The sequence below is a fragment of the Bicyclus anynana genome, chromosome 1 (genome assembly GCF_947172395.1).
Source record: "Bicyclus anynana chromosome 1, ilBicAnyn1.1, whole genome shotgun sequence".
Classification (NCBI taxonomy): Eukaryota; Metazoa; Arthropoda; class Insecta; order Lepidoptera; family Nymphalidae; genus Bicyclus; species Bicyclus anynana.
The window spans coordinates 1580216-1601101 of record NC_069083.1 but is presented as its reverse complement, the minus strand read 5'-3'; the positions used below and the strand labels follow the sequence as shown (position 1 = coordinate 1601101).

At 34.2% G+C, this 20886-nt stretch overlaps 4 protein-coding genes across 4 annotated transcripts; 2 read left to right on the top strand and 2 right to left on the bottom strand.

The window, feature by feature from the left end:
* The first annotated feature begins 445 nt into the window (after positions 1-445).
* LOC112054222 (coiled-coil domain-containing protein 124) lies at positions 446-3577 on the top strand. The gene is made up of 5 exons (XM_024093923.2): positions 446-603; positions 773-937; positions 1430-1612; positions 1846-1952; positions 2566-3577. Exons 2-5 carry the CDS (start codon positions 779-781, stop codon positions 2747-2749), a joined length of 633 nt encoding a protein of 210 aa, XP_023949691.2. The 5' UTR covers positions 446-603; positions 773-778; the 3' UTR covers positions 2750-3577.
* On the bottom strand, positions 3497-8002 carry LOC112054220 (2-(3-amino-3-carboxypropyl)histidine synthase subunit 2). The gene is made up of 6 exons (XM_024093922.2): positions 7722-8002; positions 7367-7479; positions 6009-6229; positions 5704-5910; positions 5183-5442; positions 3497-4527 (listed from the first exon to the last, which is right to left on the bottom strand). The coding sequence occupies exons 1-6, from the start codon at positions 7863-7865 to the stop codon at positions 4087-4089; spliced, it is 1386 nt and encodes a 461-aa protein (XP_023949690.2). The 5' UTR covers positions 7866-8002; the 3' UTR covers positions 3497-4086.
* A 3326-nt stretch (positions 8003-11328) lies between these two features.
* On the bottom strand, positions 11329-12973 carry LOC112050969 (14 kDa phosphohistidine phosphatase). The gene is made up of 3 exons (XM_024089389.2): positions 12797-12973; positions 12412-12602; positions 11329-11743 (listed from the first exon to the last, which is right to left on the bottom strand). Exons 1-3 carry the CDS (start codon positions 12873-12875, stop codon positions 11549-11551), a joined length of 465 nt encoding a protein of 154 aa, XP_023945157.2. The 5' UTR covers positions 12876-12973; the 3' UTR covers positions 11329-11548.
* A 1453-nt stretch (positions 12974-14426) lies between these two features.
* LOC112050968 (uncharacterized protein C19orf47 homolog) lies at positions 14427-19877 on the top strand. The gene is made up of 6 exons (XM_024089388.2): positions 14427-14616; positions 14800-14971; positions 15086-15204; positions 16625-16718; positions 17481-17572; positions 17887-19877. The coding sequence occupies exons 1-6, from the start codon at positions 14580-14582 to the stop codon at positions 18462-18464; spliced, it is 1092 nt and encodes a 363-aa protein (XP_023945156.2). The 5' UTR covers positions 14427-14579; the 3' UTR covers positions 18465-19877.
* Positions 19878-20886: the final 1009 nt, after the last annotated feature.

The window sequence follows — 20886 nt, the reverse complement described above, 5'->3', positions numbered from 1 at the left end:
CATTTATCGAGGAAGGTATTTATACATAACATCAAGCTACGGCCAATAGGAGCAAAGCACCGATCAAAAATGTGGCCAAAATGGGGAAAATAATGTTCGGTCGTCGGCTAGTCTACCTAATATACAAATGCGAAAGATCATTCTCCGAGAAAACCGCTTGACGTAGAAAGATTAAATTTGGTAGGGACGTAGTCCATAGTTAGTAGGTATCTGATAATAATGGATTTTGCGATAGGGCCGGATTAAAGAGGTCTAGAAGCTCTCACAAGTTTGTACGAAAGTCCTTGATTTTTTATGCTACAAACTTAATTTATTTTGTCAAAACGTTGACGTTCCCTTTTCTGTACGCAAAACTCGTATGTCATGTTGATAAGTAGTTTCTCCTTGATTGATATTGATTCATTTGTCGTCTGTGATCCCTACACTCATTCTACTCTATGATTGACATTGACAAATTGACAAGTCAAAAACATCAGCTGTGAAGTGTTTTTTTTCTACGGAAACTTGCTAAAAATCTTTGTATTTTGGTTTTTTCAAAATTCTTCTTTTTAACACGAGAAAAGTTGATTTTCTTGCAAATCACTATAACCAATAACTATCCAGGTATCCATTTGTAATATCCTAACCTAATAAAATAATTATTGCAGTTCATAGTTCACACACAGTTGAAAGGAAAATGAAAATAAAATAACTAAAAAAAGTCATCGTATAGTTAAAAAAAACCTACGGTCTTTGCGTAAAATTCGCGTTGAATTTTTAACAATACTTTCAGGTAACAATGCCAAAGAAATTCGCAGGCGAAAATAGCAAGGCGGTAGCCGCTAGGCAGCGCAAAGAAAATGAGAAGGTGGAGAAAGATCAAAAGATGAAGAAAATGATTGAAGACGCAGAGTGGAACGATAGTGACGATCGATTAAAGAAGAAGCAGCAGAAAAAAGTTTGTATACTTACCTATTGTACTTATTTATTATCTATACTTATAATATAAAGTTGAAGAGTTTGTTTGTTTGTTTGAACGCACTAATCTCACGAAGTACTGGTCTGATTTGAAAAATTCTTTCAGTGTTAGATAGCCCACTTATCGAGGAAGGCTATAGGCTATAAATTATCAGCATATTTCTATAGAAATGAGAACCACGCGGGTTCAACGCAGCATTAAATGTCGAGCAATGTTTTAAAAACATGTCCTTGAAACTAATCATACTTAATATTTCAAATATGCTTGTGAGTTTGTTTGTGTCACTCTCTTGCTAAAACCACTATGCTGATTTTTTTAATTCTGTCACCAATAGAAAACTATACTATCAGTGAGTAACATAGGCTATATTTTATACAAAATACTATGGTCATAGTTCTAACCACCAGTGTATAGTTAGGATGAACAATAAAACAATAATTTATAAAAAATTGTAACAATTAATGATTATAGGAAGATCAAGAAAAGAAGCGCCAAGAGCAGTTACAGAAGAAGGCAGAATCCAAGGCCCTTCTAGAGAAGGAGATGGAATCTATAAAGGGAAAGACTGCCACTCAGCCACTGGCCAAGGTCACACGGGCACAAATCACCCAAATGAAAGAGAAGAATGTCAAAACTGATCCAGAGAAACCTGTTGTAAGTATATACTTTAGGTGATAAAAAAAAAATATAACTTATTTTGCAGTGGAAAATTCATCATTATTTGTCATTTTTTTAATGTATGTTACTAATGGATTATGGTGAAGTGTAAATAATGGAGTACTTCTAATACCCTTTTTGGCTTTTGGCAGTGTTACTTACCTCAGAGCAGAGTTTATTATGAATTATTATAGGTTTTATATTTTAATTTACTGAGTCATCTGTTTCAGCCTGCGAGGGTGGTGATTGAAGAGCCTCCACTGGTGGAGAATTTAAACAGACTGCAGATTGATGGTGAAGTGGCTCAGACTGTTGATGAGGCTCTCTCTATTCTCAAGTGAGTAACAAACATAACATAACAAACATCAGTGCATTTGAATATTACACAGGTCCACAACACAGTAACAAACAAGCCATGTGAACACAATAAACTAAAGATCACAGTCAGTGTGCGTCTCGCGCACTCCAGTGCAGTTTGCAAATATGTAATTAAGATTGTATTTTTAAGAATTACTTGCTAAGCGTTGTACATGTATTAGTATTACGATTTCTTTATTTCTGTGGCCACAATCAGTGCATAAGTTTCCAGTACTGGTTACATAATTCTATGTCATAGGCATAGCGAGATAGCTTAGAAGGGCGGTTGGATGTCAATCTCTTTGCTTGCTATTAGAAAACTTTATGGTTTAGCATCATCCTCAGGATTTATTAGTCCCAATAATAGACTGAGCTCCTATCTCAAATAGAATTTAAATAAAGTTGATCAAGTTAATGTGCTTGCTTACTAATTGTTGTTGAGAAGTTATTTTTTGAAAGATTTGACATCTCAACAATTATTATGAGACTCAAGTATTTGACCCTGCATGTAATCTTGTGCAGATAGGTTGTATGCAATCATTAAAAATATTTCTATTGATACATAATTAAGTAACAATTCATTTTTTTTTCAGTGAAAAAAGTGATGGAGACAGGCATCCCGAAAAACGTCTCAAGGCAGCCTTCACCACATTCGAAGAAGTCACTCTGCCGAGGTTAAAGGCAGAAAACCCCACTCTGAGGCTGTCACAACTCAAACAATTGCTGAGGAAAGAGTGGCTGAAGTCACCACAGAATCCTCTGAACCAAAATGCGTAGTCACTGTCATATACAAATCACGCACGCCATATTAATTGTCACAACTTCATCATCATCAATTTTTGTGGCCTACTGCAGGGACAGAGTCTATAGGGGAGACCTAGACCCAACACTGCTCTAATGGGATGAGCTTTGGCTTTCTACTTGTTAATGTGCGTGCATAAGATTGTCTGTAAGTGTATGCACTAGTAGGAAATATTAACCAACTGGGAAAATTGCATTTGGTAAGCATAGACAAAAACATCTCTTAACATATGCAGTACTTTAATGCATATATGATGTGCACGCCTCTGGTTGATGTTTTAACTTTGTAACATTAACTATTAGATGTTAATGAACATGACTGGGATTGTTCGCTCAACATGAATAAATACAATGACTTTGACTCCAGGCTAAAAGAGAGATTCTCTAAAGAACAAAAATCCAATAGCATAGCTCAGGGCTTGAACCTAAGACCTCATGTTCTGTAACCACATATGCTAACCACTGGACCATAGAAGTCACATAAGTCATGAATCATCTGCATTATTTTATTATGGCGTGTAAGTGTCAAGAGCTTTTAACAATTCAGAAGTTTAATGAAACTTCATTAAATTATATTTATGCTAAGTTTGGCTAAGGTTTTTGTTTAAAGTAAATTGTGTTGGGAGTTCCAAACCTGTCTTTTAAACAATTAAACTGAATAGTTATTTAATGGGTTTATTCAACCCTTTAAGTTTAAGGCATTGTTAAAAGAATAACAAAAAATAATCATTCTGAAGTTATATATTTAACCTCTAAGTCTCACTAAATACTAAAACTATGTAATAAATAAATTATTGAAAATTATTGTGGATCATATTTTTATTATTGTAACCTTTTCCCTTGTTTTACTTCTCAACCAATTCATTGATAATATTTAGTTGATTTTCAAACTTGAACTTGGCCATACCAAACAATCTCCTCTATGCTCTCTCCTTGTATGGGACATTAGTAAGTTAAGCTGAACCCAGTTGGTACAGACCCACAAACAAGAATTGTATTACTTCATATCGTTATCAACCCGTATTCAGCTCACTGCTGATCTCGAGTCTCCTCTGAGAATGAGAGGGGTTAGGCCAATAGTCCACCACGCTGGCCCAATGCAGATTGGCGGACTTAACAAATGCAGAGAATTAAGAAAATTCTCTGGTGTGCAGGTTTGCTCACAATGTTTTTCTTCACCATTGTATTACTTAGTTTAAAATTATTCCCATTAGCTACTTCAAGAAGAAGAAGAAGAGACATCAAAAACTATTGTCTGGAAAAGCTAACACCAACAAATCATCTTTATAAACTGACCACATATATGGTACATCTTATTCAGGCTCATTACTATATTGCAAAGGTATCCCTTTTCTGCCCTCTTCTGCCTTTTTAATTTCAGTCTCTCCCAACTTCTGTTCCAGCCCAGACCATGACCGGTTTTGAAGATTGCTACCAATACTCTCCAATGCCCAATTCTGTTTTTCCACCAATTCCATGCCACTATCACCGAGTTCACTATTTTGTATTTTAGTTTCTCTTATATTTCCAGTAATAAGGCTAACATCTGTTGTTTCTTTGATGTGACTAATTTCACAGTGGTGTCTTTTGCCAGGCAGAAGTTCATCATAGTCGGTCACATGGTGATTGTAATATGCCTCTCTGTTTGAATTCAGAGCAACTTCTAGTTCAAACGGGTAAACTATAGGCCTGTAGAAGTCACGGCAGCTGTATAAATCATTTTCTGGGCATGCTATCATTACATATATGTCAATCTGAAATAAAAACAATGTGTTATTACACAGATGTTGTACTAAACTGTAGTATAGTAGAAAGAGTGGTTGTTTATAGCAATTTAAAACCTTGTTAAAAAATCCAAGACCCGCCAAATCTCCCTACAACTCCTCTGCTCATAGTTTATCGACTGATGGCACGAGATCAATAGAAAAAAAAAAAAAAATTCCAAGAACATGCAATGATTCATTAGCTTTACATAATATTTATATTTTGCTAGTGGACGCCCGCGATTTGGTCCGTGTAGATTTCAGCTTTTCACAAATGTACCATGGATGTTATTATACATATAAACCTTCTTCTTCAATCACTATCACTAAAAAAAATCCCATCGAAATCTGTTGCATAGTTTTAAAGATATAAGCATACATAAGGACAGAGAAAGCGACTTTGTTTTATACTATGCAGTGATTGTACTTTTAGGAAGAAAATATTGTGCCTATAAATGTTTTTATTTTGCATGCTGTGTATGTATTTGTAATTTCCTACACTTTAGTTACAGTTAAGTCAATAATTAGTTTGAATTTTCATTGTTTTAGTGTAAGTTAAATAATTAAACCAAATAAATAAACTTGGTTGACAACAGGCATTGATAGTCTAGTTAAATGATAATAATTATTACTATTGTACAGGTACCTCTGGAAAGTTTGCAAGTTTAGCAACATTAGGTTTCCCAACAGACACAATATAGCTTTTCTTTCCATTCACTTTACATAACTGTTTCATTCTGCTGATGATATCCTTAGTTTGGTCTCCTGCTAGCTTGCACACCAGGATGCCAACCACATTGGCATCTCTACATTTCTCTACTAAATATCTCCTCCTCTTAGACCACACAGACTCCTCTATAGTGGTTATCTTATTATCATCTGGGTCGAGTAGGTACCATTTGGATGCTGTGAATTGATATGTTAATTAGTAATAATCATTGTTAGGGCTATTTGAATGGAATGCTAAAGAGCCAGGTCTCCCTTCATATAAGCGAGGGGATTTTAGATCATTTCTATCATACTGGAGAGCATGGATTCAATCCTAACTGACAGAATATTATCGTACCCACTCCTAATTTTGTGACTAACTGGAAAACAGTAATATTAGTTGTATTAAAAAAAATATATTAAAGTGAAAATTACAAATCACTTCAATAACCAATTTACCTGGAATGGATATACTAAAGTTGAATGATGTCTGTCCCCTTGATCCAACATAAACACAGACACAGTCCTGTACATCATCTATTGAAAATGTTTCATTTCTTTCATTTTTTATCACCCTGCCTAGATATTTGTTAGGAATATCCTGCTTTTCTATATAAGCAACATAACTTTCAGGGTATTGTTGGAAATAGAAAAGAGTGATTTCATCTAAAATTAAAAAGATAAAATGTAAATACAGTAATTATTATTAGTAATTTTTATAATAATCAATTCAGTAATTACAGTAAATTTTCTTATAATAATACCTTTACAATGTTCATACTCTGCACCATAGAATAGGCACAATTTAGTATTTTCAACACACTTCATGTGTTCAGTTAACAATTTCTTTGTGACGTCAACGTTTAGGTGATGTTTAGGCAATACAGTGAACACTGGAATGTTGGTCTGAGTGAAGCAAGAGTGGCCGTAGTGTACCACTGCCTCACCCTGCACATGCATTGCTGCAACAGAGTCCACACAGCAGCTGGGAAACACGGTGCAATTATTAAAAAAATTGTAGATAAAACATTATTGGCATAGTTATAACTTAATAACTTATATATATATATTTATAGAGGGGACGTCTGACGAGGCCAGACGGGTGATCAGTCCTAATTAGGGACCATTCCACCAAATGAAAAACTTAATAACTTACTAATTATACTAACTATAATAATGTTTTATTAGTGTAAAGCAGAAGTTTCCAAACTTTTTTCATATAGACCACTTTCTAATTTTAAACTGGTTACGGTAGACACCTGCTAAATTTAATTAATTAATTGTGTGTCGATTACAAAAAAGTCAATAAAATTGTCCAGGTGAAACATTATTTCAGCCAATTTTTGATATCTACTCACAACACATGGAAGCAATCAATTCACAATTATATTATTTAGAAAACCCCATTCAGTATGAATCAGACAAATTTTCATGGATCCCTGCTTGCAAATCGTGAATCCCCTTTTCTTATGTCACTTCAACATAGACCCCTGTTGAGTTTTCCGTAGACCATGGTGGTCACCTGGACCACTTTGAGAATCTATGGTCTAAAGCTGGTTTGGTAAAAGGTAGTGTGGTTGGCTATAGTTTATGAGGATGGACATTCTTGATAAAAAAAAGCAGAAAAAACCATTTTGTGAGACATCTTATTGGAGCACCTAGCAGTAAAATAAAGTTGAATAGCACAACAGCAAACAGCATGACCCTATCTGCCGACAGTATCTATGCCTACCTATATGGTACATCTCATAACAGCCAACATTTTACATGTACCTCAGTCAAGTAAACTAATTAGGACTAAGCAAGTAAGTAGCTCCCTAAGAAGAGTACTTAAAATGTAAAGGAGATAATTAAAATTAAAATACATTATAATCTAGCAAGTATTACAATCACTTTCAGATGTAAATGACAAGGACTGGCAACTTCTAACTTCACATGCTCTATAAAGGAAGGCAGCGCCATTAACTGCGACTGATTCTCAGAAGAAAAATAAAAACTCAAATTCAAGGCCTGAGCTAGTGACTGAGTATTATCCTTTAAAGATAGGTGTACCACAGGAAGAATGTTGTTTTTTTCTAAGCACTCTCATGATGTAGTTAAATTTAAATTACTACTAAAATACCTTGCGTAAGAAGTGTCCCCGAGAATGTACAAGTCCGCAGATGTCCTATTTTTGATTTCTTCGTAAATGTCTGCGCTTATGCCAAGGAGTTCGTCAGGGAATTGTAGACAAACCTAAGGTTATAATAAATGGTAAATTAGCTGATTTGAAGTTATCATTGATAGTAGACATATTATTACTATACTATATAATCTTATTTAGAGCTTTTTAGGGCACTTGCGAAAGCACAAATAATTTAGAAATGCAGACTTAGGTACGGACGACAATTTGTAGTTGAATATACGAATTTGATCGATGGTTTTGACTGCTTATCTACTCTCATTTTATTGCTATGAATCATTGCAGTATTAGATACCTTATTGAAGTTATTTTCTGTAATCCATTTACATGTTTCAAGTAGATTAAAACGTGGAATAAGATCGTCTTTTTCGAGTTCAGTTTCCCGTGCCTTGATTTCCCTTTCAATGCATATTTTTCCATCTGTAGTAAAATTAGCCATCCTTAGATTGTTTCGTTCAGGTTTTTTAAGCAAGTGAATTAATTATTGAAGTTAAAGCAGTATTAAACACTATTTTCACGTTTTCAGATTTTACGTAAATAAATAAAAACCACAGAGACACAGCAGAACATAGAGTAGTATAATACACAGCAGAAGAATGAGAAACACAGATAGATATGGAGAGATTAAAGCACTATTAAACTTTTAAAAAAAACATCCCAAATTTTTTTAATGGCTAAATGGGTCTGAGTTCTAACGCTTCTAACCAGTGTTACCAACTCTCTAAAATATTTATCCCTAAAGTTTGTGTCAAAAACCCCTAAATCATTTTCTTAATCATTGAGATCGCCTTAATCATTGAGTTGTCCCCCTAAAAATATAAATTCATAATTATTTAGAAATAATATGCTGTAATATGTTTTAAAAGTCTATATTTAATACAGACAAAATATTACGTCTTATCTGAAGATTCAGATTTTTTAAATCATACATGTTAACATTTTTTTTTATTCTATGAAAATTGCCGCCAGTTGCCTCAGAGTCATCATCATTATTGCCTCAGAGTGGTTGTAGAATAACGTATAATATATCGTTATAAGTCGCTAGGTCAAGAAAGAAATATTAAAATTATCATAAATCAAAAATCCCTGAAAATACACCTAAAAATTTCAGACCCCTAAAAAATCCCATTTCACTTATTTGCCCCCTAAATCTGGGGGGAAAAACCCTAAGTCGGGAACCCTGCTTCTAACAGTACCTATTGCCTAGAACAAATTAAAGACCATACACTTTTTTCACTCGGACCAATTGCCATAGGACCTGTCTCGCCAGTCGTTGCCACTCTGTCACAAGTATATGATCACGATTTATCGTGTTTATACAGCGTCTATAGAATCGATTTTTCACTGTGTTAAAATTACACGTGTGCATCTGTAATATGATTTGAATTTAGAGTTGTTTGTAGTGTAAGGCCAAAGCCCAAAGTTTATATTTATTGGTGTTAAAATATATTTTGGATGTGAGTTTACCTCGTCTCCCTCAAAAAACTACAGACAATTTTGTTGGTGAATTTGAAGAAGAAATACTTTATTGCACACAAAAATAACCAGGCAACCTCTGACGAGAGGACTCGCGAAGAAAGAGAAATAGAGCGGAGCAGTCGAGTGCGATACAAGTCCAAAGGTAATTGGTCTGAGTTTTTTTCCAATCAACTATTTTTAATGGTCTAAGATCAAACATGAAAGAGTTTATATATGTACAGGGTGTAATCAGTCTGTACATTACGACCTCAGTACAAATTGCATATGCCTCATTAATTCCCTATTTGCTCAATAGATGGCGCTTTAAGGCACTTTGACCAGCAGGATTCTGAGGTAATCTTAAGCTAGGTATTAAAAAAAAAATATAACCTTGTGCGGCTTGTGACATTTTGTTTAATTTTGTAGACGAAACGGTTTTATTTCTTCTGCTTTCTTCATGGTGTTTTTTTGCGTTGATCTTTCCCGTCGACCTGGCTTTTTTTTATGGATTTTGGTGACTGTTATAAATCGTTTCGACCTGTGCTTTACTTTGGATTCCGAGAACTCTGTTATATATGTCTTGTCTTGAGATTTAGTAGAGTTCTTTTTTTATTTTTTCGTGCAGATTTTTTACATTTAATTGGTGTAAGTCAACAAATATATTGTTAAGCGGTACTACTAGAGGTTTTGACGAAGATGACTCTATTCAAAGAGACGGAGTTGTTTATGTTCACAAAAGGAGAAACAATAAATAATTATACAGGGTGATTCGGACTTTAGTGCGGACATTTTTTTTCGTGGTTCTGTATCATTAATAGAACATAAATCTACAAACAGTTCGATACATTTTATGTAATTTTTTTTTTCAATATATGTCTCAGAAATAACAAAATAATGGACACATTCCCAAACAAACTGCGCAACTGCTGGCGGCACTTTGTAAGACGCCGACAAAGAAATACCGGCAGTAGTCATATCGCTTCGGCTTCGGCTGACGGGGGTGGCAGAGGTGAGGGGATCGAAAAATCCCTGAGGACGCCTGCCGAATTGCCGATGGGCGACCAGTGACAGACAATCTGCCGTCGCTTGCGCATTTAAGTCGAATCATCCTTTAATGCAAAAGTTTGCGTAATAATAATCATCATTTGTATTTTATTATTCCAATCGAAAGTTTATAATTTTTATTATTACTACGCATTATTGATGGTCCTAAGCCCAATAAAGTGTGAAGGGAAAATCGATACTCAACTCAAAAGTGACGACCTTTAATTATTATAAAAAATAATAGGTACAAAAATAAACGTAGAAAGGTCAACGGCCCTCGGCGCGGGCGCTCGCTAACCTAGTACCTACCAGCTGATTTTGTAGTTGCCTATTACTGTGCTATTACTTAGTACAGCGATAGGGTGACCCTCAAATTCTGTTTAAATGTTTAAACTTTAGCTAACGATAACTTTGTTATTGTTGAGTTAAAAAAAAAAAGAAAAAATACGTGTTCATTAAATTTTGTTTATGTACAAAATATAAAAATATCCGTACTTGAAAAAATTTCTTCCTGTATGTATCCCATTTGTGTTTTTATTATTTGTATCCGAATTCCTAAATAAAATAATAGAATTAAAGAACAGTTAATACTAGTAGGTAAACATTATGTTTATGTCTCTATGGATATAGGTATATATAAGTAATTCGACGCTCATTTTATACTTATGGGTATATATTATAATTGGTGTAGTTCTCTATCTGCTCACATGATGGCGCTAAGCGGAGATGGCATCTGAGGACTCTATACCCTATATTCAATGTACTCTATGTATATGTATAAATATAACAGTGAAGGAAAAACATGGTGAGCTTATGAGCATTTTTCTTCATAATTATGTGAAGTCTACCAATCTGCATGGGGCTAGTGGTGCCTAGGTAGTGCCTGGTGGTAGCCTAACTCCTCTCTTTTTTACAAAATATTATCATTCTCCAGAGAAGACTCGTGCTCAACAGTAAGCTAAATGCTATGGGTTGTTAATGATGATATAAATATAACCATAGATCTTTTTATGAGTCGGTACATTAGTATTTCAATTCGCTTTCTAGAAAGAAATTAAGTCAAGGGACATCCAATTTTAGAGTGAATTATTGCTTACCATCGCTGACTTTCAGTTTTTAAAGATGAGGAAGGTGTGGCTACCACAGGATATCATTTACTATTAAAAAAAAACACATTGTATTGTTTGAGCAACTGTAATGTTCCATAATGTACCACAGTCCCATATTCTAAGGCTATGAATGCCACTCCTTAATGGAAAGTTAAGTATATAATAATATATTGTAATATGTAAATACTTAACTAGCTTTGGATATTAATAAAATACTATTTTGAGTATTAATAATATTTTGAGTAAGACAATTTGCAAAAAATTCTGTGGTGTGATGTAATAAAACATGAATACAAATAATAAGTAATATATTATTCAAACTGATTTTAGGGCTGGCTTTGTAAAATTAATGTTGTAGTTTCATTATTTGCTTTCTTCACAAGTGCAACTGCAATATAAAATTTTGTGTTACAATTCAAAGAATCTTTTAATTTTTTTTTCAGTAGAATATTTTCTTGACAACTAAAATTAATAGGTGTGTGTTACACAATTATTGTATTTTCTAAGCATCTCAGTACCCTTCATCACTGATTGTTATTGTAAAAGCAGGAAACGCATTTTTGATTAGCTTTGCTGTTATTTCATGGTCAGCTTTACCATAACCTTGAGAGTAACCATAGATGTGAATTTTTTTATTTTCAGGATCATGAGATATTCTTCCTCCGCCTAATGGTTCACAGTCGAGTGGTGATAGTTTTGCTTGTACCTGAAAATTTAAGTATACTATTATGAATACATATTAAATAACATAACTAATTGTTATTTATTTTTGAATAGCATATCTGCAATCAGTCTGTAAAGTATTATGTATATTTGTTGCAAGAACCCTTATATAAATCACCCTCCTCCTCCTCCTGGTCTCCTTGTTAAAAAACTTAAGTATATTCAATTGAGTGTGTACAAGGCAATTTTTAAGAATACTGTTTTATAAATTTAACAGGAAGATGATAAACTTTTCTTAATATGACAAACTAAAGTACTTCAAACTAGACCATCATAAATAAACCTTGTACAAAATAGGTCATTAAATTAAATGTCAATATTATAGACTAGCACACACCCGCAACTTCATCTGTACGAAATATATTTACACAAATCCCACTGAAACCATAGATTATATTTTCTGGACACAACAAACAGAACAACAACAATACAATGTGAGAGTAAAACTATTCAATCATCTCATTAAAGGTACAACATACAATTTTAAGTAATTCACATCTAAATATTGGTCTACAATAGTATCAAATGAGATCACTATGAACTGCTAACTAGGTTGTGTTTTGATGACTTGAATAATATAACAGATGTTATATGTATATGGTTCTTGATGCATTACTATATTAATATTAGAAGTTTAAAAAAAGTACATACTTCATCATAAATATCAGAATGATAATTGCAGTGTTTGTAACCCCTCACAATAACCATCTGTGGGTTGGCAGCATCTTTCTGTTTGTCATACACATTCAGTAATATATATTTAAATACACCACTGGGGTCTATGTCCACAATAGGTATATTACTTCCAGTTGCCATGGTTTGGACTCTGTATACAGATGCAACTGTAAAAAACGTTTATAGGTTAGACCTACTAGGATTAGGCAAAATAAAAATTAAAAATTTACTATATAAATAATAATACACACCAAACACTCAAACTCAGTCTGTATAATATAGAAAAAACACACGTTAATTTTAATTTCCTACTTATAAATAACTCATGCCAAACCAAAACCAGTGAGGACTAAAGGTATACCTTTTGATATTTGGTTTAAACTAGTACAACGGTATATTATAGGTATAAAGTTCCCTAAAATAACTGTAGATTTTAACATTAGCACGTAACAAATTCTGTTATAAATATAAATAGTTTTTCAAAAGAGAAACTAAAAAGACTAAAAAGTAAAAACACCACAGACGACAATCACAAGAATCACAAAATGACAAAACCACAAACGTCAAATAAACAAAGACTATAAGGTCTTTGCAAATAAAGGACAAAACTACTTCATTGGACAAACCAAATTCTAAAGACCAAAGAGCATATCACCAAAGATTACAATGTATTATTGGAAATAGATAGGCTACTCTAACTTTTTTCGGAACGCTTGTGATAGCGCCATCTAGTGACTAGCTACGGTATTTTTAGTATAGTATCCATTATGTTATAAAAATAATAATGCATATTTTTTGTAAATGTGAGATTTTTGATTTTGTAATAGTTGAAGAAACCAATGGAGAAAAACAAAAAAAAAGACAAAAAGTTTTTCATTGTCCGGGCTCGAACTCAGGATTATTAGATCGTACCTTTGCTATGCACCACTTGGCCAAATGACTATATGGAACAATGCTGAAATTAATGCACGGTTATTGTCTTTCTTTAATAATCCCTTTGCTTTAAAAATACAAACACATTCTTCCTATTGCGCGTCAAAATTAAAAGGATAAATAATTGTTTTTTTTTTTTGTTTTTTTTTCATACACGGTTTAAATCTCTAAAAACATTATAATACATATACACCATATGTAATTGAATTTACTATCCTGAATCTTAAATCTAGGATGTAGATGGCGCTGCTTCATAAAGATTTCACGTTCTTCTAAGTTCCCATGGCATGCATATCACAAATGACTGAATCTGAAGTTTGAGATTACTTGACGTTGACGGTTGACCTGTATATCTGCAATAGAATTTAACCCTTTGACACCTATGTATCTAAGATTTAACCTTAATCTTAAAGGCTTAGACCATTTAAATAGCAGGATCTACCTCGCTAACCGTTACCCCTCTGGCAAAGATAAAAAATCTAAGATCTAACGCGTTTATAAAAACTGTTGCTAAAGAATCGTTGTTTCATTTTTATAATCGTTTTCGTCGTGTAAAGAGCTCCCTAAAAATGCCGGTTTGTGTAGTTAAATGGCATAAGAAACGGCCAAAAGCTTGTAGTTTAGTAAAAGATGGAGTAACGTTTCATTTGAAAGTATTTAAACCTTTATTTTATCAAAATTGTAATAAAAACAATTTATAAAAAGAATTGATTCTTTTGACGAAACAGCCAAACATCGATCAGTAATCGAATATTCTATGCATTTAATCTGTGGATAGTCTAAGCAATGTGTTTGTGTAAAAATTACGCGTGGGTGTATTGCGAGTCAAAGTACAGAATATACTTAATGGTGTTAAATGTTTTCGATGTGTGAGTTTACCTCGTCCCCCTCAAAAAATGAGAGACTTTTTTGTTGGTAAATTGGGTGCGAACCACGTCCAGTTATTAATGGTCTAAGCGAGTAATCAATGAATAAGACATAATTCTATAGTCATTAGGAGCGTGGAGGAGGAATATATTATCTGTGTGCGCCTGTCATATGTCTACTGTCAAAATAAAAATATAATCTTGATCTTGACATCTGTTAATTTTGGTTTTGGGTTTCTCGTTTCTTCTTCTTTTCTTGTTATTTTTGGGTGATAGTGAATACATGAACATGGTTTATGGAATTTAGTAATTTAATCTAAAATATTATAGCGATTTTAGTTAAAAATGTCTGGACCACAAAAATTGGACCAGAATGCGACCAGTAAGTAGTTTTAAACATACATCGTATATGTTTGCCAAATTATTATCAACCTTGATTTACATTAAAGTTTGTATTTTACATATATTTTGAAACATTTATTAAGAATTTATTAGTAGCAAGCAGTTGCTTGCAACTAATAATTTGGAATATTATCTTGTCTTAATAATATTTATTGAATTTTAGGCGTTTGGGTGAATTTCTTCACTACGGCGGGCATACCTTCGGATGTGTCGGCCACCTACGCCCTTACCTTCACAGAGAACAGGATTCAGGCTGATATGCTGCTCGATCTGAACAAGGAGTACCTCAGAGACATGGGTATTACACGGATGGGGGATATCATTGCCATATTACGGTACTTATGATGTACTAGCATTACATATGAGCTATAAGCCTCCGCTATTCTCATATTATATGTTATAATTGGCTGATAGTGATGATGATGAGGATTTTCATGTTTTGTTTTCAGTCATGCAAAGCAAGTGCACGAGAGCACGGCGCGGGACAGAGTGCTGAGCTCAGCGGTGGTTAGCAAGGTGCCAGTGGCTGCTGTCACTGGGCGCTCCACCTCCTCACAGCCCTCTTCACGTAAGTTACTTATATTCATTATATTGTGAGCGCTTGAGTCTATTAATAAAAATATATAAAATGTTATAAAAACTATGTAATAAATAACATATAATCAAAAAGGGATCAATGTCTTAACACACTCTGAGGGGCACAGGGAATTTTTCTAAAAATTTCTTAGCTTTTCTAAAAATATCTGCCTGTTTTATAAGTCCATGTTTATATGAGTAATATTAGTAGGAGTGTACCACAGATAGGTCATCTAAACTGAGACATGAGCAGATGTATTGTATTGTAATTACATAATTATGGCTATAATGGGATCATTACTAGTAATCATATTGTATTGTTTAATCAAATTGTAATGGGTCACATGAATTATGGATTAAATGGATCCAGTTATGAGATGGTTTTCCTTTCGAGCAGCTGAAAAGGTCTGGCATGGTAAGTGATTGCTGATTTAAATGGTGTTTCAACCGATTTTTACGTTTTGTGAGTTAACTGTATTTCTGATTTTCTAAGTCTATTCAGTTCAAATATTCTACATATATGCATGGTACAAGTGGAAGCCCATTTTTTATACTTATTAAAAACGTTAGGTTAGGTTGTTTAATTTTTGTTAAGTGTTTAGAGCCCTCTGTATGTGTTCAAAGGTACTCTATGTCAATAAGACTACAACAAATCACAATTTTAGGTACCTCTATAGGTGGTACATAAAATTTTCTCAAAAGTCTTATTGCAATTATTTTGATAAAGTACCTATCTAGAGTAGGTATGTAAGGGTATAATAACTTGGAATTAGAACTCTTGGGCCTCTATTTTAAAAATCACTTCATAAGTTTTATAAAATTGAGTTTTCTTATCCCTATTAACTCTTCAGAACTCACTCGCGACGTAATATCTCTCACAACTATGGCCACATAAAGTTCGCGCGATGTGAACGGCGTAGCGTCTTGCGACTGAAATAAAATGACCTGTAATATTTATTATACCTAACTACCTATCATCATCATCATCATCATTAACCCATATTCGGCTCATTGCTGAGCTCGAGTATCCTCTCAGAATGAGAGGGGCTCGGGTACACTTTCTTGAATAGATGAATTGTTTTCCTTATGTTCTCTGTGACTTGGCAATCTGTGTTCCATCACAATGAGCCATTCAGCGGTGTATATTAGGTACTAGCTGATGCCGCGCGGTTTCACCCGCGTGGTTCCCGTTCCCGTGGGAATACCGGGATAATATATAGCCTATAGCCTTCCTTGATAAATGGGCTATATAACACGTAAAGAATTTTTCAAATCGGTCCAGTAGTTCCTGAGATTAGCGCGTTCAATCAAACAAACAAACAAACAAACAAACTCTTCAGCTTTATTATAATATTAGGTATATTAGGTATGATTAGATGAATAGATTAGTACAATGTAATCTGTGGATGCAGCCGTGAGCCGCATGCTGGAGCACTACACACGTAACACGCAGACAGCGGACACGTCGCCCGTGCGCTCGCCGCCCAAGCGGAGATCCAATGAGATGTGAGACACTTCATTATTTATTGTTTTTATATTTAGAAACTAATGTCTTAGTTTTCCGTGGGGTCAACACAGGGGTGCTGGTTCCATCGTGTGACAGAGAGAAGAATTTCGGACAGCGCCTTGGAATTGTGACCATTGTGCTAAAGAATTCCTTTAAAACTATGTGCTTGTTCACTCTTAAGATGTTCTACTATATGAATGTTACATGCCTACAAAATCAGCGCAAAAAGTGATCCGAATTTGGCTTCTCCACTGAGCGAACATATGCATAATTTTTTGTTCACTTACATTATATATTTATGTATATATCATTTTTAAATTACCTGAAAACCAAACTCGACAATACTTAGATAATTTTTGCTTATATGTATAACTTTCGTTGTGTACAATATGACTAAATGAAATGAAGATAATTTGCCACTTTTGTTCAGTTCCAACGTGCTAGTAATCTAATAGTATAAAATCTTTGGTTATTGTGACATTGGGAGTGTTACGAACGAATTTGCCAAGCTATAGGCACAACAGTTCCCTGCCCAGCTGGTATGATTCTATTAATGCAGCCTTGGATACCCATTCTAATATAGAACTTGTTGCTGATTTAGCAAGACCAATGCCAGATCAATGCTCAGGTTAGAGAGAGATTTTGCATATTCCATTCAAATAGTTTTAAATTAATTTTAGGTTTGTAAAAAAACAGTGTTTCACGAACGACGTTTCGTACGGGCACTAGTTCTCTATCTTATGAGTTTTATTATTGCACAGGGCACCAGATGAAGTGACCGTCAAGAAATCACGTTTAATTCGGTTTGGTTCTCCAGCACCACCTAGCATTGCAAAAATTGCACAAAAAGAAGGTAAGTTGATGAAACTAAATCAAATTGATTTTAATTATTTATTTATTTATACTCTTTATCTGTACACTATAAAATAAGGAAACAAACAATATAACACTCATAAAAAGAAAATAAAGAAGTAGGACACAAAAAGGCAGTGTTATCGTTTCATAACTGACGGATGGCCTTCGTGACGCAGTGGTATTAATTTAATTTAAAAAAAAATTGCATACTGTAATTAGTTGAATGTCTAGGTAACTCACTAATTTTAAGATCAAAACATGTGCCACATTCTAGCAAATAAATGATTTGGTTTATGCAATTTCCTGTTACAGCGCCAACCAGCAAGACAGTGTTCGCACGTCTTGGAAACTCAGATCCGATACTGCAGAAGTCTCTCGTCGTCCAAAAACCGGCTCCCAAGCAGGTCTTCTCCAGATTGGGGTCCAAGGATAGACAGGAAGGAGCCAAAGATATAGTGGTGGTGGAAAAGGATGCCCTCAAATACGAAGGCATACTGAAAAGCGTGCCGGTCGCCAAGAAGATGTTCACAGTAACAACCAGTATGAACAATGTTAGGAAGATCGCTGTGGGCACTATGAGAGCAGATGAACAACCAATGAGCGTTAAGGAAAAGCTTGCCATAGTGAAAACCAAAGTTCCCATCAAAGAGAAAGTAGCTTTAGCCAAAGCACCCAACAAGTCTGTGAAATTCTCCAACCATGTGGAGTACAAAGAAATAGAACCCTTAAAAATTGAACCCCCAAAGTTCACTAACGTTTTCAATAAGCCCGAAAGGAGGTTGTCTATGCCTGAACCTAACAATGTCAAAGCTAGACTCGGCTCGAAGAATGAAGGTACTCTAAAAAAGTTTACAATAAATCAGGGTGTGTTCAATAGATTGGGTGTTTGATGGTGTAGATGTTTTCTCTCATGTGAAGTTATGAAGAAACTAAATCACGGGCTGCGGCCTTGCCTCTAATAACTTAGCAACAAATGAGGTTTAATTAAACGGCAAATGCTTCATTCATCATCTCAGACCAATTATAGAAGGACCAGTATCGCACCCAAATTCACAAACAAAATTGTTTGTCATTTACTGAGGAAAATGAGCTTAGATTTGGTATATATTTTATATTAAACTAGGAGTTTTTTCCCGTTGTTTACTTCTTATTTATATTAGCTTCACTTGTACATTAGAAAATCAAATCTTGGAATCTTAATTTGACCACTTCCCGGTATTTAATTAGGATGAAATTTTGCACACGCTCTGAGCTCTGATGACAATACATGACTAGCTAAGAAACGTCATTACAATTATGGCGGCCTCCCCAAGATGGCGGACTGATTGTTTGAAATCCACCCCCATGATATGCATATCAATTGAAAGGGTTTGCTGTCAGGAATACGAAAAAAATAGTCCCGGAACTTAAATCCAACATTTGTAATTTTTAGCGTGATTTTTTAGACTTTTTTAAACTATTTAAAGTTATTACGGAGCTCTCTAACCGACAAACACAATTAGAACTATGAGACATCGATATTATAGAGTTTTTATAATCGCATTAGATCCTTGATCAAGTAATTTGACAGAAAAGTAACGTCTTGTGAGGCAGTTCCTATACAATAATTGGTCTGAGTTGTATTAATGAACATTTTTACTTTTTTTAGCTGTAGTGAGTCTCTGTATCAGAGTTCGTTGTAGGAATTATTGTCGCTTTTCCTTTTTTTTTTTGGTGCCATTACAGGCATATTAGTTTTCAGTTCAGAGCATATTGTAGAACTTGTTACTTGTATGCTCAGCGAAGGTTTGTCATCTGCTTGTTCCGTTAATTATCAATGTACTAAACATAATAATCTAGACACCTGTTGATTAATAGACCCATGCAATGTATATAAAATATATAATAGGGATGACAGTTTAACACTTTCGCTGCGGCACTGATTTTTCTGTACTTTCCTCTGGTGCGTTACGAGGTTTTTTGACCTCATACCATGGTGTGTACGAGGTCCATCGACCTCGTAACCCTTGAAGTCCTCGTAACCCTTGAAGTGGCTAGACGTACGGTCAATTGACCTCGCACCGCAGCGAACGTGTTAATATGTGTATAAGTTAAGGGTATGTTAGTAGTAAAGTAATTTTGTAGATGTAACAAAGTAGTTGCGATCATTACTTTCAGAGGTATAGGGATTTAAAGGGTCAATTTTGAAAAACTCACGCAGAAGAGAGTTATATCAACTTACGTGTTGTGGACTTCTCTCACTACATAACCCATATTTGGAACTTTCATAGCTTTAAGCTAAATTTCATGACCATTACAAATTCTTTACAGTGGTTATAGTCTAAGATCCATATTAGAAACGACCTTCACACATCTGTTTAGTGGATGAAAAGAGTTTATATCAAATATATATAGTTATTAATAGTTTGGAAATTTTATGTATATATATATTTTTCAACATACTAAACTAATATGATCTTCTACTAAAATATCCAAATGCTACTACTGCGCACAAAGCTATCATGATCTAAATTCCAAAGTACAATCTGTACTTGTCTATGGGTTTCATTTCTGGAAACATTTATTTAATGGGAAGCTTACTTGAAAGAGGTACAAGATCAAGGTATATTCAACCCTGACGATACGATTCCTCTATCCTACTGTTTATACCCAAAGGCCAAGTAGGTAAGAGTACATCTTTAATTAATGAATGTCTACATATGTCTCAAATAAGTTAATGTGTAGGCTTCGGCCGATTAGCCACCCTACGGGCAAAGACGTGCCACCAAGCGATTAAACGTTCCGGTACGATGCCGCGTAGAAACTGTCAGAGGTATGGACAGAATAAACTTGTGCCTCTTCCAAGCAAGGCATCGTCACTGTACATCAGATGAGATCGCAGTCAAGGGCGAACTTATCATAGAATAATACAAATGAATATTTTTTTTGTTATAGAGTTTTATACTTTTACCTGTTTTACGCATGACTCAACTGCTTTATTTTTGTGATCACCTGTGTAAAAATGTAAAAACGTGTCATTGGTATTTAAACCTAAAACCATTAACTATTTTGTTTATAACAAATTTATCTTTAGGATAGTTATAAGTTAAAATTAATTAATGTGTGCAAATCGATTACATACAATCATTCATTATGAATGGATTCATAAGTTCTGCATTTTTGTTTGACATTAGGTATAAAATATTGTTAGATTTCAATGAGCCATAAATTAACAACCAACAAGTAGTGTTATTTTCTTTTTTTATTGTTTTTACGTGCTGAAGGAGGGTTATGTTTTTTCGATGTCACTTAATCTTTACGTGAACGATTTTT

Coding starts and splice junctions, on each gene's coding strand:
- LOC112054222 (XM_024093923.2), top strand. CDS start 779: ATGCCAAAGAAATTCGCAGGCGAAAATAGCAAGGCGGTAGCCGCTAGG. Junction 938..1,429: donor AGAAGAAGCAGCAGAAAAAA/GTTTGTATACTT, acceptor TAATGATTATAG/GAAGATCAAGAAAAGAAGCG. Junction 1,953..2,565: donor GAGGCTCTCTCTATTCTCAA/GTGAGTAACAAA, acceptor TTTTTTTTTCAG/TGAAAAAAGTGATGGAGACA.
- LOC112054220 (XM_024093922.2), bottom strand. CDS start 7,865: ATGGCTAATTTTACTACAGATGGAAAAATATGCATTGAAAGGGAAATC. Junction 7,480..7,721: donor CAGAAAATAACTTCAATAAG/GTATCTAATACT, acceptor TTATAACCTTAG/GTTTGTCTACAATTCCCTGA. Junction 4,528..5,182: donor AACTTGCAAACTTTCCAGAG/GTACCTGTACAA, acceptor TTTTTATTTCAG/ATTGACATATATGTAATGAT.
- LOC112050969 (XM_024089389.2), bottom strand. CDS start 12,875: ATGTTAAAATCTACAGTTATTTTAGGGAACTTTATACCTATAATATAC. Junction 12,603..12,796: donor TTTAAACCAAATATCAAAAG/GTATACCTTTAG, acceptor CGTTTTTTACAG/TTGCATCTGTATACAGAGTC. Junction 11,744..12,411: donor ATTCTGATATTTATGATGAA/GTATGTACTTTT, acceptor TTAAATTTTCAG/GTACAAGCAAAACTATCACC.
- LOC112050968 (XM_024089388.2), top strand. CDS start 14,580: ATGTCTGGACCACAAAAATTGGACCAGAATGCGACCA. Junction 15,205..16,624: donor CTCCTCACAGCCCTCTTCAC/GTAAGTTACTTA, acceptor CTGTGGATGCAG/CCGTGAGCCGCATGCTGGAG. Junction 16,719..17,480: donor AAGCGGAGATCCAATGAGAT/GTGAGACACTTC, acceptor ATTATTGCACAG/GGCACCAGATGAAGTGACCG.